This window comes from Vulpes lagopus, chromosome 18, assembly GCF_018345385.1.
Source record: "Vulpes lagopus strain Blue_001 chromosome 18, ASM1834538v1, whole genome shotgun sequence".
In the NCBI taxonomy this organism is placed as follows: domain Eukaryota; kingdom Metazoa; phylum Chordata; class Mammalia; order Carnivora; family Canidae; genus Vulpes; species Vulpes lagopus.
Window position 1 is genome coordinate 11,866,822 of NC_054841.1, and position 21,818 is coordinate 11,888,639.

The following is a 21,818-nucleotide window of genomic DNA, read 5'->3' on the forward strand; positions in this document are numbered from 1 at the left end:
TCACAAGGGATTTTTTTTTTTAACTCTGGGATTTGATGTGTATTGGAACTGCTTCTAATAACTGGAATGAGGGGCTTCCATAATGATAACATTTTGTGCTAGTTGTTGACCCTCTAATAGCTCTTATAGTATATTTGATGGTGTTGACTATGTATTAATATCTAGAAATCACAGAAGATTTTTGGATTTCCTGACCTGATGCCTAGTGATGAAGTACTTAGATCCTTTCATGAAATGCATTATGAATCCAATTAGTAGAAAGCATGCTATTTTTAAATTTTATTTTATTTTAATGACCGTCATTCTCATGTCAGAAAACAACCAGTTCTCTGTTTTGGTTCTGTGTTGCAGAAAGCATAACCCCTACTGTAGAGCTAAATGCACTGTGCATGAAACTTGGAAAAAAACCAATGTATAAGCCTGTCGACCCTTACTCTCGGATGCAGTCCACCTATAACTACAACATGAGAGGAGGTGCTTATCCCCCAAGGTATGTGTCTTGTTTTAAATATAAGTGAAAATATATCTCATTTTTGACATGGAAGAACAAAATCTGTAGATTGTGGAGCACATAATGCTTTGGTCATCTTTAGGCTTGCCAAATGTTGAAGTCAGCTTTAATTGTGCTGGTGCTTTTGGAACTGTGTCTTGATGCTCCTTTAACTCCTGTTGCTGGGAAGGACCTGAGCATATTCCTCGCTAGCAGTGTGGCTATGCTTGGAGAAAATCTGGTTAAAGATCACCTTCCTAACCACTTTGTGTAACTGAGTCATATTTGAGCATGATTCCCACAACATCAAGATTCTTGGGGTGCCTGGGTGGCTCAGCTAAGCATCTTCCTTCAGCTCGGGTCATGATCCCACTGGGATTGAGACCACATCAGGCTCCCTACTCTCTGGGGAGCTGGCTTCTTCCTTCCCTCTGCTGCTGCTCCTCCTGCATTTGTGCTCTCTCTCTCTCTGTCAAATAAATAAATACAATAAAAAAAAAACAGGACTCTCCGCATTCATAGATTTGTTGATTATTGTTTATTGGGTACTTTTTGATTTAGAACTTCTTTGCTTTGTAATAGCCTCGGAGTACAAATGCAGTAAAATACTAATTGAAATGCAAAAACATCATGTGTTAAAAACCTCCTGTTGGCAGTCATAAGACATTAGTGGATAGATTAATGATCAGAATGGAAGTCTTCCTATCCCTGCCTGACTTGATAGCGGCAAAGCCATTTAAAAAATACAAGCTCTGAAATGTAAGAAGCCAGACTCTGCCAGGCTTTAGACTTGTTGGGGTTTCTAGAAATGAGGGTCCTTCCTAAAAAAACAAAAACACTTTGGTTACAAAATTCCCGGCCTTTTCTGGAGGTAGTCAGGTGTGGCTCTCAGATATGAGAACATAGAGCAAGTTAAGTTTCCTACCTCAGCCAAAACCTAATTCATTTTAGATTTTGTGAATTTGGATTAGCATTATAGATTGAACTCCTATAATCTGTAAGCTAGTCCATTCTGTGAAACATAAGTTTGCTTGCTAAAGATTATTTGCTCATTCTGTGTGCCACTTCTGATCCAGTGTAAGGCTTCAAAATCTGTGTGTATATTGATAAGGAGTCCTTATTAGCAAGCAAGCCCTGATGTGATGAGGACCTTTGATGAAGGAAAGACCCGGAATTTGCCAGAGAAGGTATGAGAGACTTACTGATCTGAGACTGTAACTCTGCTAACCCCGTTTTTACTTCCAGGTACTTTTACCCATTTCCAGTACCACCTTTACTTTATCAAGTTGAGCTTTCTGTGGGAGGACAGCAGTTTAACGGGAAAGGCAAGACGAGGCAGGCTGCAAAACACGACGCCGCTGCGAAAGCCTTGCGGACCCTACAGAGTGAGCCCCCGCCCGAGAGACCGGAGGGGAGGCGGCTGGGCGAGCAGGTGGGTGTGGAGAGGCATCCACTCTGGGGCTTTTTCTGAGAAGATGCATTGAGAGCTGTCCATAATGTTTGTTATTTGGTAACAAACCTTACCCCCCTTAAAAAAAAAGTCATAGCAAGAATGTCGGATGCCTTCTTCTTTTTTCTGCGGTATAGTTTTGAGTAAAGTGAACTTGGTAGAAAGATTGACTCAGTTGAGTTGTGAAGCACATGTATGGATGAATTCTTTGGTGCAAAAGATTATGCTTGTCAGAATCTACTGTGATTTATGGTACCAGCTTAGAGAATTTTCTGAAGCCATTTTTGATCAGCTTCTCTTTGTTATATGGAAGTCCCTGTTATCTGTTGCTGCATAACCATTTCAAAACTTAGTGGCTTAACCACCTGTAAGCATTTATTTTGCTCATGTATCTGCAATGTAGGCAAGGCTTGGCATGGGAGCTGGTCTCTGCTCGGCATAGCTTTGGCTAAGTGGCTCTGCAGGGGCTAGAGGATCCACTTTCAAGATGGCTCCCTCCCCTCACATGGCCAGAAGCTGGTGCTGGCCATCAGCTGAGAGCTCGGCAGGGGCTCTGGTCTGAAGATCTTCGTTCCTCTCAGTTAACCTATGCAGACAGAGGCTGTTTCCCATCCTCATGGTATGGGGTGCTGGGTTCTAAGAGTGAGTATCCTAGAAGACAGGAAAGGGAAGCAGCTTCCAGTTTTTAAGGGCTAGACCCAAAAGTCCCTCAGCATTGCTTCTGCCATATTCTATAGGTCAAGTAGGCACAGAGCCCAGATTCAAAAGGAGGAGATACAGAACCTCCCTTTTTTCTTAATAGGTAAAATTCACACAACATAAATTCATAATTTTAACCATTTTAATAAGTGTATAGGGCAGTTGCTTTTATTACATTGACAATGTTAGGAACCCCACTTCTGGATGAGAATAGTGTCAAAGAATTTGGGGGCCGGGTTTTTTGGGGGCCGGTTTTATCTCATGGTTGGAATAGGTTTTTAACTTCTTGAGACTAAATAGGAATGTAGGTTTTACGAATTCAGTGACTGTTTTTCATTACAGTGTGTTTCCGTTTTCCGGTGTAATCACACATTTTAAAAACAGAGATCATCAGTTTCCAGGGTCCACTGGAGACCAAATAAAAGAAGGGACTGTAACTTAGAAGAGGAGGATTTCATGAAGTTAAAAGGATGAGCTTCTCACTGGTGAGATTTGTTAGAGGCAGTAGGTAGTGTAATCTGAGTCATTTTGGAATCTTTGCATTTTTTAACTTCACTTTGGTGCTAATGTAATTGGAGTCAGATGGGGTAGTTATTTCTCAGTTTTTTGTAGCCAGCAGTTGTTAAACGATTGCTGAACACTGGTATGTGGGTTGTCTGCTTCAGAACCACTTGAGAAGTTAAAAAAAAAAAAAAATTCCTTGGTCCAGCCCACATGATTCTAATAGGAGTCTGACTTTTGCTTTTTTTCCCCTCTTTTTAAATGTGGTCTTGGAGTAGTTCTAAAGCTCAGTCAGGGCTTGGGAACCCGGTCCTAAGTATTATCAGTACTTACCTGTCAGGCAGCCACCCCACTTGGAATCCTGTTTGGAAGTACTCACCATATTGCCAAAAAGGAAGGTGCCCATTGGTGTCTCCAGTCTGATCCCACACTGGAGCAGTGTGGTGGGCTCTGGCCTGAGGGCAGAGGCTGGAGTGGATGTGCTTTCCTAAGGTGCATTTCACTGGCTCATCTGCCATCTGTACAGAGCTTTTCTGAGAGTAATGTTAAATCTCCTTGTGCCCTGTTCTACTTCTGTATGGTTTGAAATAGAGATAGTGTCCTTCAGAAATGGCTCAAAGACTGGTTTAACCAGTGCTGCAGAAACAAGAATCATTGAGTCAGATAAGACTTTCTTCGAGATAATAAATGAAACCCTTGACCTCCTGCCTCATTGAGCTGCTCTTGATTTACCAAACCTCCTGGATAAGTGGGTAGTAGAGTGCAAAAAGAGACAACTTCTGTTTGTTTGTTTTTAATTAATTAATTTTTAGATGAGTGTGTGAGCAAGTGGGGAGGGGAGGAGCATAGGGAGAGGGAGAGAGAATCCCAAGCAGGTTCCACACCCAGTGCAGAGCCTAACTTGAGGCTCAATCTCATGACCTTGAGATCATTACCTGAGCTGAAATCAAGAGTCAGAGGCCCAACCAACTGAGCCACCCTAGCGCCCGAAGAGAGACATTTTTAGAAGGTATCTTTTTTTCTTACAGTTAGTGCATGTGAACTATAAAAACTTAAAAATTATACATCTTGGTGGATGTCACTGCATATATAAGTAAATACAGGTACCTATATATTTAACAGAAGTGGGGTGATATTGTATGGTAACCACTTTTTTTTTTCATGGAACTGCTTACCATGAGTACATTGTTATGCCATTTACTTATAATTCCTTGGAGGACTCAAATTCATCTTGCATCTAAGCACTTCTTAATGGCTACAAAGTGTTTCATTGTGTGAACATACCAGTTTATTTTTTCAACAGAAGTTTAGTTATATGGGTTGTTTGCAGTGTTTCCTTTTAGAAAATAGGTAGTGAAGAACATTGTTGTAGTAAATCTTTGTGCATGTCTATCAGTGTTTTTATGACCCACAGACCTGGAGTGGAATTGTATGGCAGTAGGTATGGCCAACTTCCCCACTAGAAAGATGATACCAACAGAGTGTGAGCAGCCTATTTGCCCCTAGCCCACCAGTATTGTAAATCATAATTTTAAACAAACTGTTCATTTTACTTTTGAAGGTTTGTAGAGCATGTGATTGTGTGGTGGATCAATTCGTCTTCTCCAGAACATGGCTAATAAAGACAGCAGTTTTTAACCTACAAGGCAGATATGATCTGGTCCCATGATGATAGGGCATCATGCTAGGTCCTGAAGAAATACCACAGCCCTTTCCCTTCCCTGGTGGAGCTTCATTGAACAGCTGACAGATGTTAACATCAGAATCATCAGAGTGCAGTGTTAGTGTGAGAAGTAGCAAGTATTATGAGAGCATCAGATGTCTGTCTTATTTATTTGAGAGAGTGGGGGCACAAACTGGAGAGGCAGGGGGAGAAAACATCTTGAGCAGGCTCCATGATGAGTGTAGAGCCCAGTGCAGGGCTTGATCCCCTGACCCTGAGACCATGACCTGAACTGAAACCAGGACGCTTAACCAACTGTGCCATCTGGGTACCCCAAATGTCTTTTTTTTTTTTTTTAAGGTTGTATTTATTTCTTTTCTTTTTTTTCTTTTTTTCTTTTTTTAAATTTTTTAAAATTTTTATTTATTTATGATAGTCACAGAGAGAGAGAGAGAGGCAGAGACACAGGCGGAGGGAGAAGCAGGCTCCATGCACCGGGAGCCCGATGTGAGATTCGATCCTGGGTCTCCAGGATCACGCCCTGGGCCAAAGGCAGGCGCCAAACCGCTGCGCCACCCAGGGATCCCGGTTGTATTTATTTCTTAGCATGAGTGGGTGAGGGCAGAGGGAAAAGCAGGCTCCTCGCTGAGCAGGGAGCCTGATATAGGACTCAGGGATCATGACCCGAGCTAATGGCAGATGCTTAACCAGCTGAGCCACCCATGTGCCCCTAAATGTCTCCTTTAGATTGGAGTGATGGTGATGCATTCAGAGAAGTCCTTTCTGAGGAAGTGGCATTGAAGCAGAAACCAAAAATAAGCAGAACTGTGGGAGCAGCTTATGTAAAGGTCCTGCACTGGGAAACTGTCCCCTACCCCCTTTATTTAAAATCTAAGGCTTATGGTGATAAAAAATGACTTATTCCATGTCTGAGCTAGATGGTTAATAGCTACAATATTTGTAATAGACAAAACAGGAGCTAGCTTAATGTCCAGTAGTAGGGAAGTAGTTAAATAAACAGATAACATTTGTCCAAAGGAGTCCCAGATCTAGAGGCCTGTAATGCATTGAGTAGTGGGAATCAAGAACCAGGGCTGTAATCTTGTAGATAGTATGATCCTGTTTGTGTTAAGCCAGCTGTTGTGTATGTATGTATGTATGCATGTGTATATGTTTGGTTGCACATAATTTCTGTCTTAAAGGTGGTATCAAGCTTTAAAATTATTTTTCTCTTGGTGGTAGTGTTGGAAGACAGACTTTTAAAAAAAAAATTGTACTGTTTGAAGGGTTTTTTTTTTTTTTTTTTTTTAATACTACTTGTGTAAAAATAAATATATGCAGCTTCTTCTGGTCTTAAGTCTTCTCTTCTCTTGGGCCAGGGATGTATTTAGGTGAGACTTAACCTAAAATTGGAGACCTTGGTTTTCATCATTGTCTCAGGGTCCATTGGACCCAGTTTTCATTTTTGAGCTTCTTTTTCAAGCTCTTTAACGATTGATATTGCATGACTTGTATTCTTTTCTGGAGACCTTAAAAAGAACAAAGAAAACATACTTTTTTAAATAGAATAAAACTTATTCTGTCTTACAGTGATTACATAGGTCCTTTGAACGCTTCTGTAAATCTTTACCTTAGGGAATCTAAATTTTCCTTTGTCTTGAGACATTTTGCTGTTTGTCATCTTATATATCATTTCTTTTTTTAAGATTTTATTTATTTATTCATGAGAGACATAAGAGAGAGGCAGAGTCATAGGCAGAGGGAGAAGCAGGCTCCCTTGGGGAGCCCAATGCAGGACTCGATCTCAGGACCCCAGGATCATGACCTGAGCCAAAGGCGGACACTAAACCACTGAACCACCCAGGCATCCCCTATGTATCATTTCAGCACTCTTTTTCATCATTCCTAAACATGCTGAGCAAGACTCAGATAAAAGGACATGGAATTACAGTGTAATCCCACAGTATCTGATACAGTAGTGAAATAACTCATTATCGCATCATCCTCTGCTGTGCTTATTGTACTGCCCAATGCAGTGCATCCTTCTTCCAAGAAGATGCAGAAGATCGGAAACACTATCTTTTTCTTGTGCTCTTAGCTTTCCTTGAATTCAGGTGGGAATTTAGAATTTTTGTTTGCCTCTTATGGCAAAAAGAAGAAAATTGGCAGAGGAAGACCTTCCCATTATTAGGTAAATGTGAAGATAAAAGCAGAGGGATAGCAGTGCCTTAGACTCCAGGGGTGATGGTAGAATTGAGAGTTTAAGCGAATCTCAGACTGTGCATCTTCAGACGGTATCTTAGATAAACTCTCCCAAACTCAAGAATCAGCAAGTAAACAGTATATTTCTATAGTGTATGAAAGGAAATGTGTATTCTCTTCTGGCCATTCAACAGGAAGGACTTTGACACACATTATTTTGTGACAAGAAGCTGGAACATCCTGTTTTGATTATTAAAAAGTATGTGACAACATTCTTTCAGTTCTTACAATGTTTGGCCACCAGAATTTATTTCTCACCACTTATTGTCTACAAAATAAGTGGACAAATGTAAAAGAAGATGTGTGTACAAAAGTCATTGGGAGGATATAGATGATAAAATAATGACAAAACTCTTTAGATCCTTCTTTGGGCATTTAGAAATCTAAAAATGAAAGCATTTTGTAGCTATGGAGCAAAGAAGATGGCTGTTTTGTCTTCAATACAATTATGAGTCAGTGTCACAAGTAGTGTGTTCTCATGATACCACTACAAGAAGAATCAGAAGTCATGATAAGCTAGAATCCACTGGGGATGGCATCGCTGTAGGTGGGCTATGCTGTAGCTTCAGATATGCCAGCTGATGAGCACTTAGCTGCATTTAAAGAACTGCCCATTTGGAGTACATAAATGCCTTCCAGACCACCTAGTGGAATAAAAACTTGGATTTGCTATTTTAGTTTCTTTTTGTTTTTAAAGATTTATTTATTTGAGAGAAAGCACGCACATGCACACAAATGGTGGGGGAAGGGGCACAAGGAGAGACTCTCAAGCAGACTCCCTACCCAGCGTGGAGCCGATGATCCCACAAACCTGAGATCATTACCTGAGCTGAACTCAAATGTTAGAAGCCTAACCTATCAAGCCACCCAGGTGCCCTGCTATTTTAGTTTCTTGTTAAAATCTCTAATGAAAAGATTTCTTATTGTCCTTTTATTCTGTATGTTATTTGTAAAATGACTAAATAGAGAAAAATAAAAAGAGTCTGTTGGAGCCAGATATTAAATGGTGAGATGACTATTTTTTTCTGGCATACTGAGGGTTAAGCATGGTTCAGAGTGTTTTTTTCTTTTCTTAATGTTGCCTAGATTTTATTGCTGAACCATACACTATGGAATTGATGTTAACAGTAATTCCCACTTCATGAAGGTAAGACTAAGGCTCCACTGCACTTTCCCCATCTTACTGGGAATGGTATTTGTGGATTTGTTTTTGACTCATTCTGCTGCTTTCCCATTGCAACATTTTGTTCAATCCAGATAATATCAAAATTATTTATGTAAAAGAGCAACATAATCTCCCTTCCAGGTAAATGTATATCTTTGTTTCCTGTTTTGCATTTTTATTTTACTGGCTGCTTTGTCCCTATTGAAATCCCTTTAGAAAAAAAAAAAATGAAATCCCTTTAGAAACAATGGCTTAGAGCAGTGAATCTCCACTCTGCTTGTAAAATCAGCTGGGGTCTTTAAAAAAAAATACTGTAAATAAAATGAATATCTAAGTCCTACCTGAAAAAAATTTAAATGCACTCATTTGGAGTAGGAATCTAGCTTACCATTGTCCTTGCAAGGCTCCCAAGTGATCCTGATGCTGCTATTTTTTTAGCAGCACTGTTAAGAAACAGTGGCTTACAGTTTAAATTTTTGCAGTAGGTTGTTGTTTTCTATCAGACTTATGTAGAAGCTCAATATATAAAATAAGAAAATAGCATTTGATTAGTATAAACTTATAAGTTTGAATTTTATAGTATTTGTAAAGTTAATCAGTGAAAATGATTTATATTAATTTTCAAAACACAAAATTGTACCACATATTGTTTTCATTCATTAACAAAACATGGCTGGGAAAGATACATTCCCATTTTAAAATCATGATTAAGGCTGCCATGGGAAGGAGAGTGAGAAGAGCTGCATTGTTTTCCTCAAAAAAGAAAAAAAAATTATGTCAGTAGTTGTTAATGTTGACATTGTTAAATCCAGTACAGTTGTCTGTTACATTATTTATCTGTACTTTTCTAAATGTTTAAAATAGGTCATAAAAGCTAAGGCTAATTGGGCTGGTAAAATGAACAACAGACTTGAAAATTGGAGTATATGCATGGTGATTGAAGTCTTATTTTAGTCTCAACACCCAGGTTATTTCTAAATTTTGTTCTGATTGCATTAACATTTACTTAGCGTCAGAGTGGAGCCTTTGTTTTAACAGTTCATCTACTTAGAAAACCTCTGGATACCCTTCAGATAAACAGCTGCTCAGAAACCTTTTTTGTGCACAAAAATGAATTAACCTGTTAGCACAAGTTAATATGTTGACAGTCTCTAGTGTGTTAATACTTGGTACAAAACATACTTTTTGGGTTGCTTTTTAAAGATAAAAAGGTTACCATTACAACCATTTTTTAAGTGCACAGTTCTCAGTGTTGTGCAACTATCACTATTACGCATTTTCAGAACTTTTTTTATCATCCTGTATTGAAACTCTGTATACATTAAACAGTTCCTTCCCCACCCCCCATTCATCCCCCAGGAGGAGCATCTGTTCTACTTCTGTCTCTATGCATTTGCCCATTTTAGATACCTAATATAAGTGGATATTCATCTTTCGTTGTCAGGCTTATTTCATATATCGTATTTTCAAGGTTCATCCATGTCGTAGCATGTGTCAGCATTTCCTTCTTAAAGCTCCGTTGTGTGACCGTTTCACGTTTTGTGTATCAGTTCATCTGTTGGTGGATATTTGGGTCGTTTTCACTTTTTGGCTACTGTGAATAATGCTACTATGAAATAGGTGTCCAAGTATCTGTTAGAGTCCCTACTTTTAGTTCTTTCAAGTATATATCTACTTGCGTAATAGCTGGATTATCCTGTAAATCTGTTTAGCTTTTGAGGAACCACCAAGCTGTTTTTTTTTTTGCACAGAGACTGGGCCTTTTACATCCCACCAGGAATGCCCCAGGCCTCCTGCTGTTCCATGTCCTTGCTAACACTTGCTGTTTCCTGTGGCCCTTCTTAAGGGGCGCAAAGGGGTGTCTCACTGTGGTTTTGACTTCCATTTCCCTAATGATGAGTGGTGCTGAGCTCATGTACTTGTTGGCCGTTTTTCTTCCTTCTTCAGAAAATGTCTATCCAGGTCCTTTTCTCATTTTTAAATTGGGTTGTTGAGTTGTTTATATATTCTGGATATTAATTCTTTATCAGATATATGATCTGCATGTACTTTCTCCTATCTGTGGGTCGTCTTTCTTATAGCATCTTTTGATGCACAGAGTATTTAATTTTGATGCAGTCAGTCCAGTTTATTGGCTTTTTCTTTTGTTGCCTCTGCCTTCTGTCTCCTATCCAAGAAGTCGCTGCCACATCCAGTGTCATGAAGCTTTTTCCTGACATTTTCTTCCAAGAGTTTTATTATTTTAGCCCTTATGTTTAGGTCTTTGATCCATTTTGAGGTAATTTTTGTATATGGTATAAGGTAGTTAGTTTTTTTGGGGGGGGGGGGCTTGCATGTGGAAATTTGTTTTTCTAAGCACCATTTGTTAAACATACTGTTTAAAATATAGGATTTTTTGGGATCCCTGGGTGGCGCAGCGGTTTGGCGCCTGCCTTTGGCCCAGGGCGCGATCCTGGAGACCCGGGATCGAATCCCACGTCGGGCTCCCGGTGCATGGAGCCTGCTTCTCCCTCTGCCTATGTCTCTGCATCTCTCTCTCTCTCTGTGACTATCATAAATAAATTAAAATTAAAAAAAAAAAAAATTTAAAATATAGGATTTTTTTTTTTTTTTTAAGTTTAAAACTTGTTTAAAAGATAAATTTCACACCAAACCTCCATGGAACTCTTAAGGCATTTTGCTTGAAGATTTCTGGCTTTAAAGATTCACGCATAAAAAGTCAGGCCCTCTTTCTGTTTAGGATTTAAACCAGAATAAAAGTAATTTTAAGTTAATAAAGCCACCAGAAGTGCTATGCAAATAGTTCTGACCAGGGGAAGCCCCAGTGGCGCAGCGGTTTAGTCCTGCCTGCAGCCTGGGGTGTGATCCTGGAGACCCAGGATCGAGTCCCATGTCAGGCTTCCTGTATGGAGCCTGCTTCTCCCTCTGCCTGTGTCTCTGCCCCTCTCTCTCTGTCTCTATGAATAAATAAAATCTTAAAAAAAAAAAAAAAAGTTCTGACCAGGCAGAGAGTGTGAAGTGAAACCTGCCCAGAAAGAATGCTGCCATCATGGCAAGAGAGAGAATTAGAGAATGTCTGGGATGGATTTACTGGTATAGGATTATATTCTTGATTGTATTAATTTTTTTAACTTAAGAGTTTTGTTCCTTTTCATTATAGTGTGAAATATTGATCCATGTGGGTATAAGATCTGATAAACATAGAAATGCACAACCAACAAAATCCTAGATAGTCCTACATTTTGCCTATGCAGTGGTTTTAACCATGGGTTCTTGTCAGAAAGTTCTAGTCTTGGAACTAAGATTTTATAAATTCTTTGATAAAAGTCACAATAATATGAAGAAAAATGCAGCCCTTTTGCCACAATCTGGGTGGAGGGGAGGCGTTGCTATTAACTGAGCTTATCTGGATTCTCTTTGTCACTGCTGCCTGATAGAGAGTCCACGTTATCAGCTTGCACAGAGAAGATCTCTGCCCTCCCCAGTCCCAGCCCTGGCTAGAGAAGAATGAACTTGTTATAAAGATAGAGTCTCAGCCTTTGTTGAGCTTGCATTTGATTATTTTGCACTTGAATTTCCACCAGCAGCAGGAAGTACAAGATCTGTACATAATTTTGCATTTTGTTCCATTGCATCCTTTTTTTAAAAAGTGGGTTTCCAGGGACTATGTCCAAATAAGAAACCTGCATTCTTAGGTGGAGAGATTTCTGTTTGAACTTGCCACATCCCACACAGAGCTGTCTGTATTGACTTTTTCCAAAATGTGGCTTGCCCGTCCTCAAGGAAGGCTCTGGAAGTCAGTCACTCTTCCCGAACATCCCTGGCATGTAGTTGCACCACGATGAGGCCGATTCACATCCCCGAGTCTATTAGGTGTGGGTCATTTTATGGTGGATTTGTGAGGAACAAGCTGACCCAAGTGTGAATATCTTTTTTTTTTTTTTTTTTTAACCTTTAAATTCACTGACACATGGCGCACAGGTGGCCTTCCTTGCTAGGATAGTGTACTCCTTAAAGCCAAGGTTCAGTGCTTTTAAGGTTTATCACAGCTGGGACATTGGCAGTTTTTCATGAGTTAACTACTAAACAATTATTCTTCCTTTAGGTGAATGGAAGAGAATCAGAAGAAGAAAATCTCAATAAATCTGAAATAAGTCAAGTGTTTGAGATTGCACTTAAACGGAACTTGCCTGTGAATTTTGAGGTAAGCTTGTTTTACATGTAGAACTCCAGTTTAAAATACTGTTGGAATGATTTTTTCCCTAGATAACACTGGAATAATCGTCACATACACATGAACCTGTAGATTGAAGACTCAGACTTCTTAGGGCTTGCTAATTTAGGAGCAGCCGTGCTCCTCCAGAGAGTCCACGGATGGTCTTGGTAGATCTGTGAGCCTACCAGAATGGTTTTGAAGATAGTGTGTTCTGGAGAGAGTCCATTGTTTTCATAAGACTCTCAAAAGACTCTGTTACTCCCAAAATGTTAATCTCCATAATAGTCCCTAGGAATCATGTAGTTAAAAGGACATCAGTTTCGCCCTTGCCCAGCATTTGTCCTAGAATTCACCCCTTTATGGTCTTAGAAACAGTAATTAATGGGTTGTTAGTTCAAAATGGAAAATAAGATACATTTAGTACATGTTTCCTTCAAAGACGCAATGAGACCAAATAGATGGGGCAAGTAAGGGAAGTTAGTAAGTTTCCCTAAATGGTCTGACACATGGTGAATCTTTGCAGATCCTTTCGGTTTCCATGCTCGGTTATGCAAGTTTGTGTTTTACTATGCAATGTAGATTTCTTTATCAATTCTTTGGTCTTTCAGAGATGACTTTTTTTGCTTGCTTGTTTGCATGCTTGAGAGAGGGAGAGAGCATCTGCACACCTGGTGTGAGGACAGGGATGAGCTCAGGGTTACAGAGGTGACTGCTGGTGCCAGGGCCCTAGATCCCTGTGAAGCTTGCCACCTATTCCTACTGATTGCTGTCCTGCCTGAGAGAGCTTTCTGGAACCCTAGTGGAGGAGTACCATTTTGTTTTTGCTCTGTGGGATTTGAGGACCAGATTGCTTCTGTCCCACTTCTACTGTGTTTAGATTTCAGAGTGGTTTTTCAAGCTTGTGTTCAGGAATAGGTAACACATAGCAAGGGATTGTCTAGTAGTCACATAAAGGAAGTTTTGGGAGCGCCCTCTGGTGGGGAAGTATCCCTTTAAGGTAATCATTTAAGATGTTCCAGTTTGCTTGCACGCTGGTGGTGGTGTGGAGTATGCTAATTTGAGTACTTACCTGAAATAGCTCATCTGTCAAAAATACATATTACTTATGTTCTTAGCAGGGGCTTTCATTTTTTACCACAATTCTGTCTCATGCACCTGGAAGATTACTTGGTACCCACTGGATGCTAAGGAAGTATTTGTTAAATGAATGGAACAGTTATTTTTTTTACTAAGTTTTTTATAGTAAAATTTGTCACATAGGAAGCTGGGTTAGAAGTGTTTAATAGAGAAGGTAGGAACCTTTCCTGGATTCTTTAGGGAAAAAGTGTGTATGGCTTGGCTTTTGATAAAATACATAGTTTCAGGTAAAAAATATGATGGTGCTGATTGATAAAATCACCAGGAGGCAGTTATGACCTCATTGTACTAAATCCATTGTAGGTGGAACTCCAAATTTAGATCGGAGGGCTCAAGATGTAAGGAGATGATGGAGTGATCTCTGAGATGCCGGGGTGGGGCTGAGCGGTCGGAAACCAGGCTCTCAGGCTGGGAGGTGGTGTGTGAGGGGCCCCTGGCAGCTCTGCAGTCCATCTGCAGGGGCTCCTGTCAGCTGGGTTCCTCCAGGCAGGCCTCTTCCTTTGGGGGGCAATGAAGGCTGCTCTCACAGGGTCCACCAGTTCTCACCTGGGGAGCACAGCACTGCTGTTTTTGGGCTCATTTGGTTTTCCTAGCCATTTTTTGAATGTTTTATTTTGAAAAACTTCAGACCTGTAGAAAAGTTGGAAGAATGGGACAGTGAATTTCTCCTTCACTGAGATTTACTAATGATTAACATTTTTTAAAATAAGATTTTATTTATTTATTCATGAGAGACACACAGAGAAGGCAGAGACATAGGCAGAGGGAGAAGCAGGCTCCCTGCGGGGAGCCTGATGTGGGACTCAACCCCAGGACCCTGGGACCAGGACCTGAGCCAAAAGCAGATGCTCAACCAAAGAGCCACCCAATCATCCTGACTAGTGATTAACATTTTACATTTGCTTTCTCTCTCTGTGAATGCACATGTTATTTTCTTTTCTTTTTACTCTTGCTGGGTCATTTGAAAGCAAGTAGCAGGTATCAGGATTCCTGGTATTTCAGCATGTATCTTTTAAGGACAAAGACATTACCTTATTTTTTTATTTTTATTTATTTTTATTTATTTTTATTTTTTATTTATGATAGTCACAGAGAGAGAGAGAGAGAGAGAGAGAGAGAGAGAGGCAGAGACACAGGCAGAGGGAGAAGCAGGCTCCATGCACCGGAAGCCCGACGTGGGACTCGATCCTGGGTCTCCAGGATCGCGCCCTGGGCCAAAGGCAGGCGCCAAACCACTGCGCCACCCAGGGATCCCCTATTTTTTTATTTTTTAAACTTACTTACTTACTTATTTATTTATTTATTTATTTATAATAGTCACAGAGAGAGAGAGAGAGAGAGGCAGAGACATAGGCAGAGGGAGAAGCAGGCTCCATGCACCGGGAGCCCGACATGGGACCTGATCCTGGGTCTCCAGGATCGCGCCCTGGGCCAAAGGCAGGCGCCAAACCGCTGCACCACCCAGGGATCCCCAAAGACATTACCTTAAATAAGCACAATCTGATGATCAAATATAGGAAATTGAGCATCGCTTTCATTCTTATGTAACTTACATCCTATATTCACATTTTACCATCTGTCCCTCCCCTGTTCTTTATGGCACGTGTTTTCTTGTTCTAGTGTCCAGCACAGGATCACACCCTGTATCTGGTGGAAGCATCTCCTTCCATCTGCAATAATTCACAGCCTTTTTTAACATTAAAAAAAATTATTTATTTGAGAGAGAGAACATGAGCAGGGGGAGGAACAGAGGGAGAGGGAGAAGCAGAATCACCACTCAGCAGGGAGCCTGAGACTCCCAAGATTCGGAGTACCAGGACTCCGAGATCGTGACCTGAGCCTAAGGCAGACGCTTAATCAACTGAGCCACCCAGGTGCACCCCTTTTCTGGCATTTTTAATTTATTTTTATTTTTATTTTTATTTATGATAGTCACAGAGAGAGAGAGAGAGAGAGAGGCAGAGACACAGGCAGAGGGAGAAGCAGGCTCCGTGCACCGGGAGCCTGACGTGGGATTCGATCCCGGGTCTCCAGGATCGCGCCCTGGGCCAAAGGCAGGCGCTAAACCACTGCGCCACCCAGGGATCCCCTTTCTGGCATTTTTAAAAGGTACTTTGTAGAATGGCCCGCAATTTGATCTGCTTGTTTCCTCATAATTAGTTTCAGGTAATACATTTCTTTTTCCCCTCAGGACACCATTGAAGTGGTGTCAGTTCTTCTGAGCATCATGTAAGGGCATTTTACCCTATCACTGACATTAGTTTCATGGTTTACACCAGAACTTCACTTTAAGGAGACTTTCTTTCTCTTTGCAGTTCGTATCCTGCAAGGAGATCTTTGAAGGTTATGCTTTAGGAGATTTCTTCAGTGTTTCTAGTACTCATTGATAATTCTTCCCAGCATCAGTCACTAGGTGGATTTTCTGCCTTTCTGATTTCTGAGCTGACATTCCACAGGAAATACCCTACCCCCTTACTTTTAATTAATTTTTATTAGCATAGGTCCACACTTCTTTTTTTACTCAAAGTGTTATTTCATTATTGTCATTAATTAGGAGGTGCCTGGCCTGCTTAGTGAAGCGGTGTGACTCTTGATCGTGAGGTCATGAGTTCAAGCCCCATATTATGTGTAGAGCTTACATTAAAAAAAAAGAAAAAGAAAAAGAATCATGGTTCATTATTATTGTCATTCATTTTGATATTTAAATTGCTGTTCACCTGGCTCTTGTATACTTTGATAGTCCTCTCAGGATGTTTTGCGGGGGGACGATTAGTTTTTTTAAGTTATAATTTTATACAGTAAAATCCACCCTATTCAGGTTTGTGATTTGATGTGTTTTGATGAATGTGTACAGGTGTGTAACCACTACTACAGTCAAGACCTAAAACTCTTTCACCCCATAGTTGCCCTGAGTCCCTTTGCAGCCTGTTCTTTCCTTCCATCCTTGGCCACAGGCAACCACTGATTCGATTTCTTCCCCTACGTTTTGCTCTTTTCAGAACATTACATAAATGAGGGATCCCTGGGTGGCGCAGCGGTTTGGCGCCTGCCTTTGGCCCAGGGCGCGATCCTGGAGACCCGGGATCGAATCCCACATCGGGCTCCCGGTGCATGGAGCCTGCTTCTCCCTCCGCCTGTGTCTCTGCCTCTCTCTCTCTCTCTCTCTGTGACTATCATAAATAAATAAAAAATTAAAAAAAAAAAAAAAAAACATTACATAAATGGAATTACAGAGTCTTTCTTGCTTTTAGTCTGGCTTCTTTAATATAATGCAGGTGTCGAGTTGTCCATGTTGCATAGATTAGTAGTTCCTGTCTTGTTATTGCTTGAGGAGTTGCCAGTGTATTGGACACAGTAGCAGTTACCTCTTACCTGCAGCAGAACGTTTGGGTTGCTTCCAGTTGTTGGTAACGATGAATAAAGCTATCATAAACATGCGCATACATCTGCATAGATGTGTTTTCATTTCTCTTGAGTAAAAATTTGGGAGTGAATTTGCTGGGTTGCATGATAAATCTATCTTTAACTTTATGAAATGTTGTTAAAGTGTTTCCAGAGTGGGTGTATCATTGTACCTTCCCACAGCAGTGTGGGAGAGTTTGAGTTTTCTGCATCCCCTCCAACACTTGGTATTGTCAGTTTTCAAAATTTTAGTCATTCTAGTAGGCATGCAGTAGTAACTGGTTGTGATTTTTATTTGTATCTCCATGAGAACTAGTAATAGCATCTTTTTTTTTTAAAATATTTTTATTTCTTTATTTGAGAGAGAGAGGAAGAGAGAGAGAGAGAGAGCACAAGCAGGGGGAGCAGCAGAGGGAGAAGCAGGTTCCCTGCTAAGCAGGGAGCTTGATGTAGGGCTCGATCCCCGGACCCTGAGGACCTGAGCTGAAATCACCAGTTGGATGCTTAACCAACTGAGCCACCCAGGCGTCCCTGAGCATCTTTCATGCGCTGCTTTACCATCTGTGCATCTTCTTCGGGGGAGCATCTGTTCACATCTTCCTTCATTTTTGTTATTGAGTTTTATTGTTGAGTTTTGAGGGTTATTTATATATTCTGAATACATCCTTTTATCAGATATGTATTTTCTAAGTATTTTCTCCCAATATGTAGTCTGTCTTTTCATTTTTTAAATAGTATCTTCCAAAGAGAAGAGAGATTTTAGTGGAGTGGAATTTGCCTAATTTTTCTTTTATGTTTTCCGGATGTTGTGTGTAACCTAAGACACCTTTGTGTCACATAAAGTCATTCTCCTGTGCTTTCTTCTAGAAGCTTTATGACTCATTTTGAGTTACGGTTTTTATATATGCTATGAGGTTTTTTCCTCTTCTGTTTGTCTACCTCATTGTCCCTGCATACTTACTTCTTACCTCCCCTCTTCAGATTTTGAGTGAACTTGTTACTTTCTGGTACAATGAAATGTTTTAGCCTTACTTTGAACTTTCCCTTTTCAAGTTTTGGCACCAGTAGAAATGGAAGTTCTAACAGAAATGGCCTTAGCTGGTCCTGCAAGGAGCCCTGGTTCCCTTTCACAGAGAATGGCATGTGGAGACCAGGATGGGATACCAAGCGTGCATGTTGCTGGTGGAGGAAGGGTCATTGCTTCTAAGCCGTGTAGGCAGGTAGCTCTAGAAAATACCTATATTTTCAAAATTCTTAGTTTATGCCTCTAATTTTAGTTCAGCATCACAAGGCTCTTTCTCTTCATTCCTAATTCCATACTTTGAGCTCCTGCTGTCTGTTCCTGTGCAGTAAAATGTGCATGTCTTCAGTGTCCAGCCCATTCAAGTCCATTTTGGACTTGGTCCGCCACCAAAATCAGATCTAGAGTGTTTCCGTAACCTCCAGCAGGCCCTGGGCCGTTAACACCCGCTCAGAAGAAGCTGTTTTCTAAAATCACTATAGCTTCATTTGCTTTGTTCTTAGACCTCATATAAATAGAATGATATAATATGGATTGTTTGGTGTCAAGTCTCTTATCCTCAACAGTGTTTTTGTGTCTCATCCACGTATGTCACTAGCTGTGTGATATTTCACTGTATGAATGTAAAGCTGTGTCCTGTTGATGGACATGTAAGTTGTTTTCACTTTGGGAACAAAGCTTTGAATAAAGCTGCTAAGGCTTCTGGTGCACGTGTGCACCCAGAATTGCCAAGTCTAAGGGTAGGTGTTTGATAAAAATTGGCAAACTGGGGGTGCCTGGGTGGCTCAGTGGATTGTCTGCCTTTGGCTCAGGTAATGATCCAAGAGTTCTGGGTTCGAGCCCTGTGTCAGGCTCTCTGCTCTGGGGAGTCTGTTTCTCCTTCTCCACCCTACTCATGCACTCTATTTCTCTCTCTCTCTCTTTCTCTCTCAGATAAATAAATAAAAATATTTAAAAAAAAATTTAAAGTGATTGAACTAGTTTGTGCTCTGACCAGTTCCACATCCTTGTCAACGCTTGATACTGTTGATTTTAATTTTAGCCATTTTGGAGTGTTGTGTATAGTCATCATTGTGACTTCAATTTACATTTCCTTAATGACAAATGATAATTACTTTGTCATATACTTATTGACCATTTAGAGATCTTGTTTGGTAAAGTACCTGTTCAAGCCTTTTTTTAATTAGGTAGTTTGTTTTTTTTATTATTGACTTTTAGGGTTTCTTTCAGTATTCTGGATATAAATCCTCAGATACATATATTGTGAACATTCTCTCATTCTGTGGGCTCCCTATATTTTCTTCATGTTGTCTTTTGATGAGAACAGTTTTTATTTATTTTTTTTTATTTATTTTTTTATTTTATTTTATTTTTTTTTTAAATTTTTTGTTAACTTTTTTATTTATTTATGATAGTCACAGAGAGAGAGAGAGAGAGGCAGAGACACAGGCAGAGGGAGAAGCAGGCTCCATGCACCGGGAGTCCGACGTGGGATTCGATCCCGGGTCTCCAGGATCGCGCCCTGGGCCAAAGGCAGGCGCCAAACCGCTGCGCCACCCAGGGATCCCCGAGAACAGTTTTTAATTTCGAGAAACTCCGATTTTGTTTTCTTTATGGCTGGTACCTTGTGTTTTCAGGAGCCCTTTGCCACCCACATGCTCAGGGCCTATTTTCCTTATGTTTTCTTTGGATAGTGTTACAGTTTAGCTTTTACGTTTAGGTCTGTTCTGGCTCCCGTTTGCTGTTGCTTATGGTGGAGTTTGAGACTGTGGTTCAGCTTTTTTTCCATGTGGATATCTAGTTGCTTTTTTTTTTTTTTTTTTTTAATTTAAAAGACTTATGATTTTTTTTTTTTTAAATCTTTTGATGCACTTTTGGTGTGTTTACCAGAAATCACAAGACTGTATGAGTGTAGGTCTATTTCTGTGTTCTGTCCTGATTTATTGATCTCTTTGTTTGCCTTTAAACAATACCTTGAGGGTGTAGTTGCTATAACTTTATAGGAAGCCTTGAAATCTGGTAGAGTGAGTCTTCTAATCTAGTTGTTCAAGAGAGTCTTAGCTAACCTAAGTTGGGTTCAATTTTTACTTTCTGTGTGATGCAGTAAGAACTTATACTTAGGTTTCTGTTCATATTCAATTTTAGTTTTTTTCTCCCATCTTTGTTGACTTATTTTCTATTTTTTTCTATTTTTAACATGTAAAACACTAAATGCTTCCAAAAGTCAAAACTATACAGAAAAAGATATATTCATAGGTGTCCTCTTGTCCCTTCTCTGCCCCAATCTCTCCCACTTGTCTAGGGAATTACTTTTTTCGGTTTCTCTTTTATGCATACTGTGTTTCTTTTTGTGAAAATAAGCATATAAACACATCTCTCTTTTTATGTACATGTGTATATGTGTATGTACATATAAATCTTAACACAAAAGTTAGGGTACTGTATAAACTCTTTTGCAGTTTGCTTTTTTTTTTTTTTTACTTAATGTGTACTGGAAATCACTGTCAGTGCTTAGAAATTTCTTGTTCTTTTTTAAAGCTGCATAGCAACCAGTGTTTAATAAGCTCGGGCGTGGCTGGAGGCTCAGAGCAAATATTAAACTTGAACCCCTTGTGTTGCAGTTATTTCTGGGCTTTGCTGGGACAGCTTTCTTTCTGAAAGAAAGACATTAATAAGTCTGAAAAATAAGGAGAAAGGGAAGAAAAGCATTCAGGACTGTCACTGTTTCCTTTTGCTGCTGTTCATGCTCTGTTCATTGATGAGGTCCTGTCCATAGCTCCCCCTTCCCTGTGTTTCCTGGGAGGTAGTACGCTAAGCAGTTTGCCCTGCCACTTGCAGTAAGTGTCTGTCACGCTTCCACTCAGTCTTTCCCTCTAAAACAGGTTGCCCGGGAGAGTGGCCCCCCCCACATGAAGAGCTTTGTGACTAAGGTGTCGGTTGGAGAGTTTGTGGGGGAAGGTGAAGGGAAGAGCAAGAAGATTTCAAAGAAAAATGCTGCTATCGCCGTCCTTGAGGAGCTGAAGAAGCTACCACCCCTGCCTACAGTCGAGCGTGTGAAGCCCAGAATCAAAAAGAAAACAAAATCCATAGTCAGGGTAAGAGCCTCTTGATCGGAGAGGGTATTTCCATGGCCTGTTAACGGCTGGAGGGTGGTTTAGGAGATTCACTAGGTTGCTGACCCTAGTGACAGGGGATAGGTGCTGACATGCCATCTGCCAGGCCTGGTACAGGGGCTGCCTGGTGTAGTTCTCCTGGGAGCGCCTGGTCAGGCAAAGATGGGACACTGCGGGATCAGCAGAGGCACCTGCAGCTGTACGTGGATGAGGGGATGATCATGGGAGCAGTGTGCACCTGCAGAAAGAATGGCTGCATTGTCCTTCTTCCGTCTCGTTGACGGCTGCACTGGTACAAGTGCAAAGCAGATTTATGGGAGGAAAGACATCTGGGGCAGGTGTAGGAGTGAGACATTTCACCAAACACCTCCTTATTCTGTGGGATTTTTTAAGCCTGTCATGTACCTGTCAAAAATTATACTAGCCCCCTACTCCCCTGCCCAAGGAAGAGACAGGAGTCCATTTGGGCATGTTTAGGAATACTAGGGTCCGTTCTATGATTGTCAATATCAAGATTGGCCCTTGAACAGCATAGGGGTTAGGGTTGCTGACCACCACCCCCCACCCCACAATGGAAGACTCTTGGGTTTTCTTTTTTTTTTTTTTTTTTTTTAAATTTTTTTTTTTTTTATTTATGATAGAGAGAGAGAGAGAGAGAGAGAGGCAGAGACACAGGCAGAGGGAGAAGCAGGCTCCATG

At 40.6% G+C, this 21,818-nt stretch overlaps 1 protein-coding gene across 11 annotated transcripts in view; it reads left to right on the top strand.

Annotated features, from left to right (window-relative positions):
- The window catches only part of STAU1 (staufen double-stranded RNA binding protein 1), a 55,610-nt gene that overhangs the window by 24,725 nt on the left and 9,067 nt on the right, over positions 1-21,818 (top strand). For 8 of the 11 annotated variants that reach the window (XM_041732767.1, XM_041732771.1, XM_041732773.1 and 5 more), the window contains 4 exons: positions 352-490; positions 1,736-1,922; positions 12,336-12,434; positions 20,871-21,101. In XM_041732767.1, coding sequence (XP_041588701.1) covers positions 352-490; positions 1,736-1,922; positions 12,336-12,434; positions 20,871-21,101 — 656 coding nt within the window. The remainder of the gene's footprint in view (positions 1-351; positions 491-1,735; positions 1,923-12,335; positions 12,435-20,870; positions 21,102-21,818) is intronic. The other 3 variants (XM_041732770.1, XM_041732772.1, XM_041732774.1) reach the window with 1 other exon arrangement.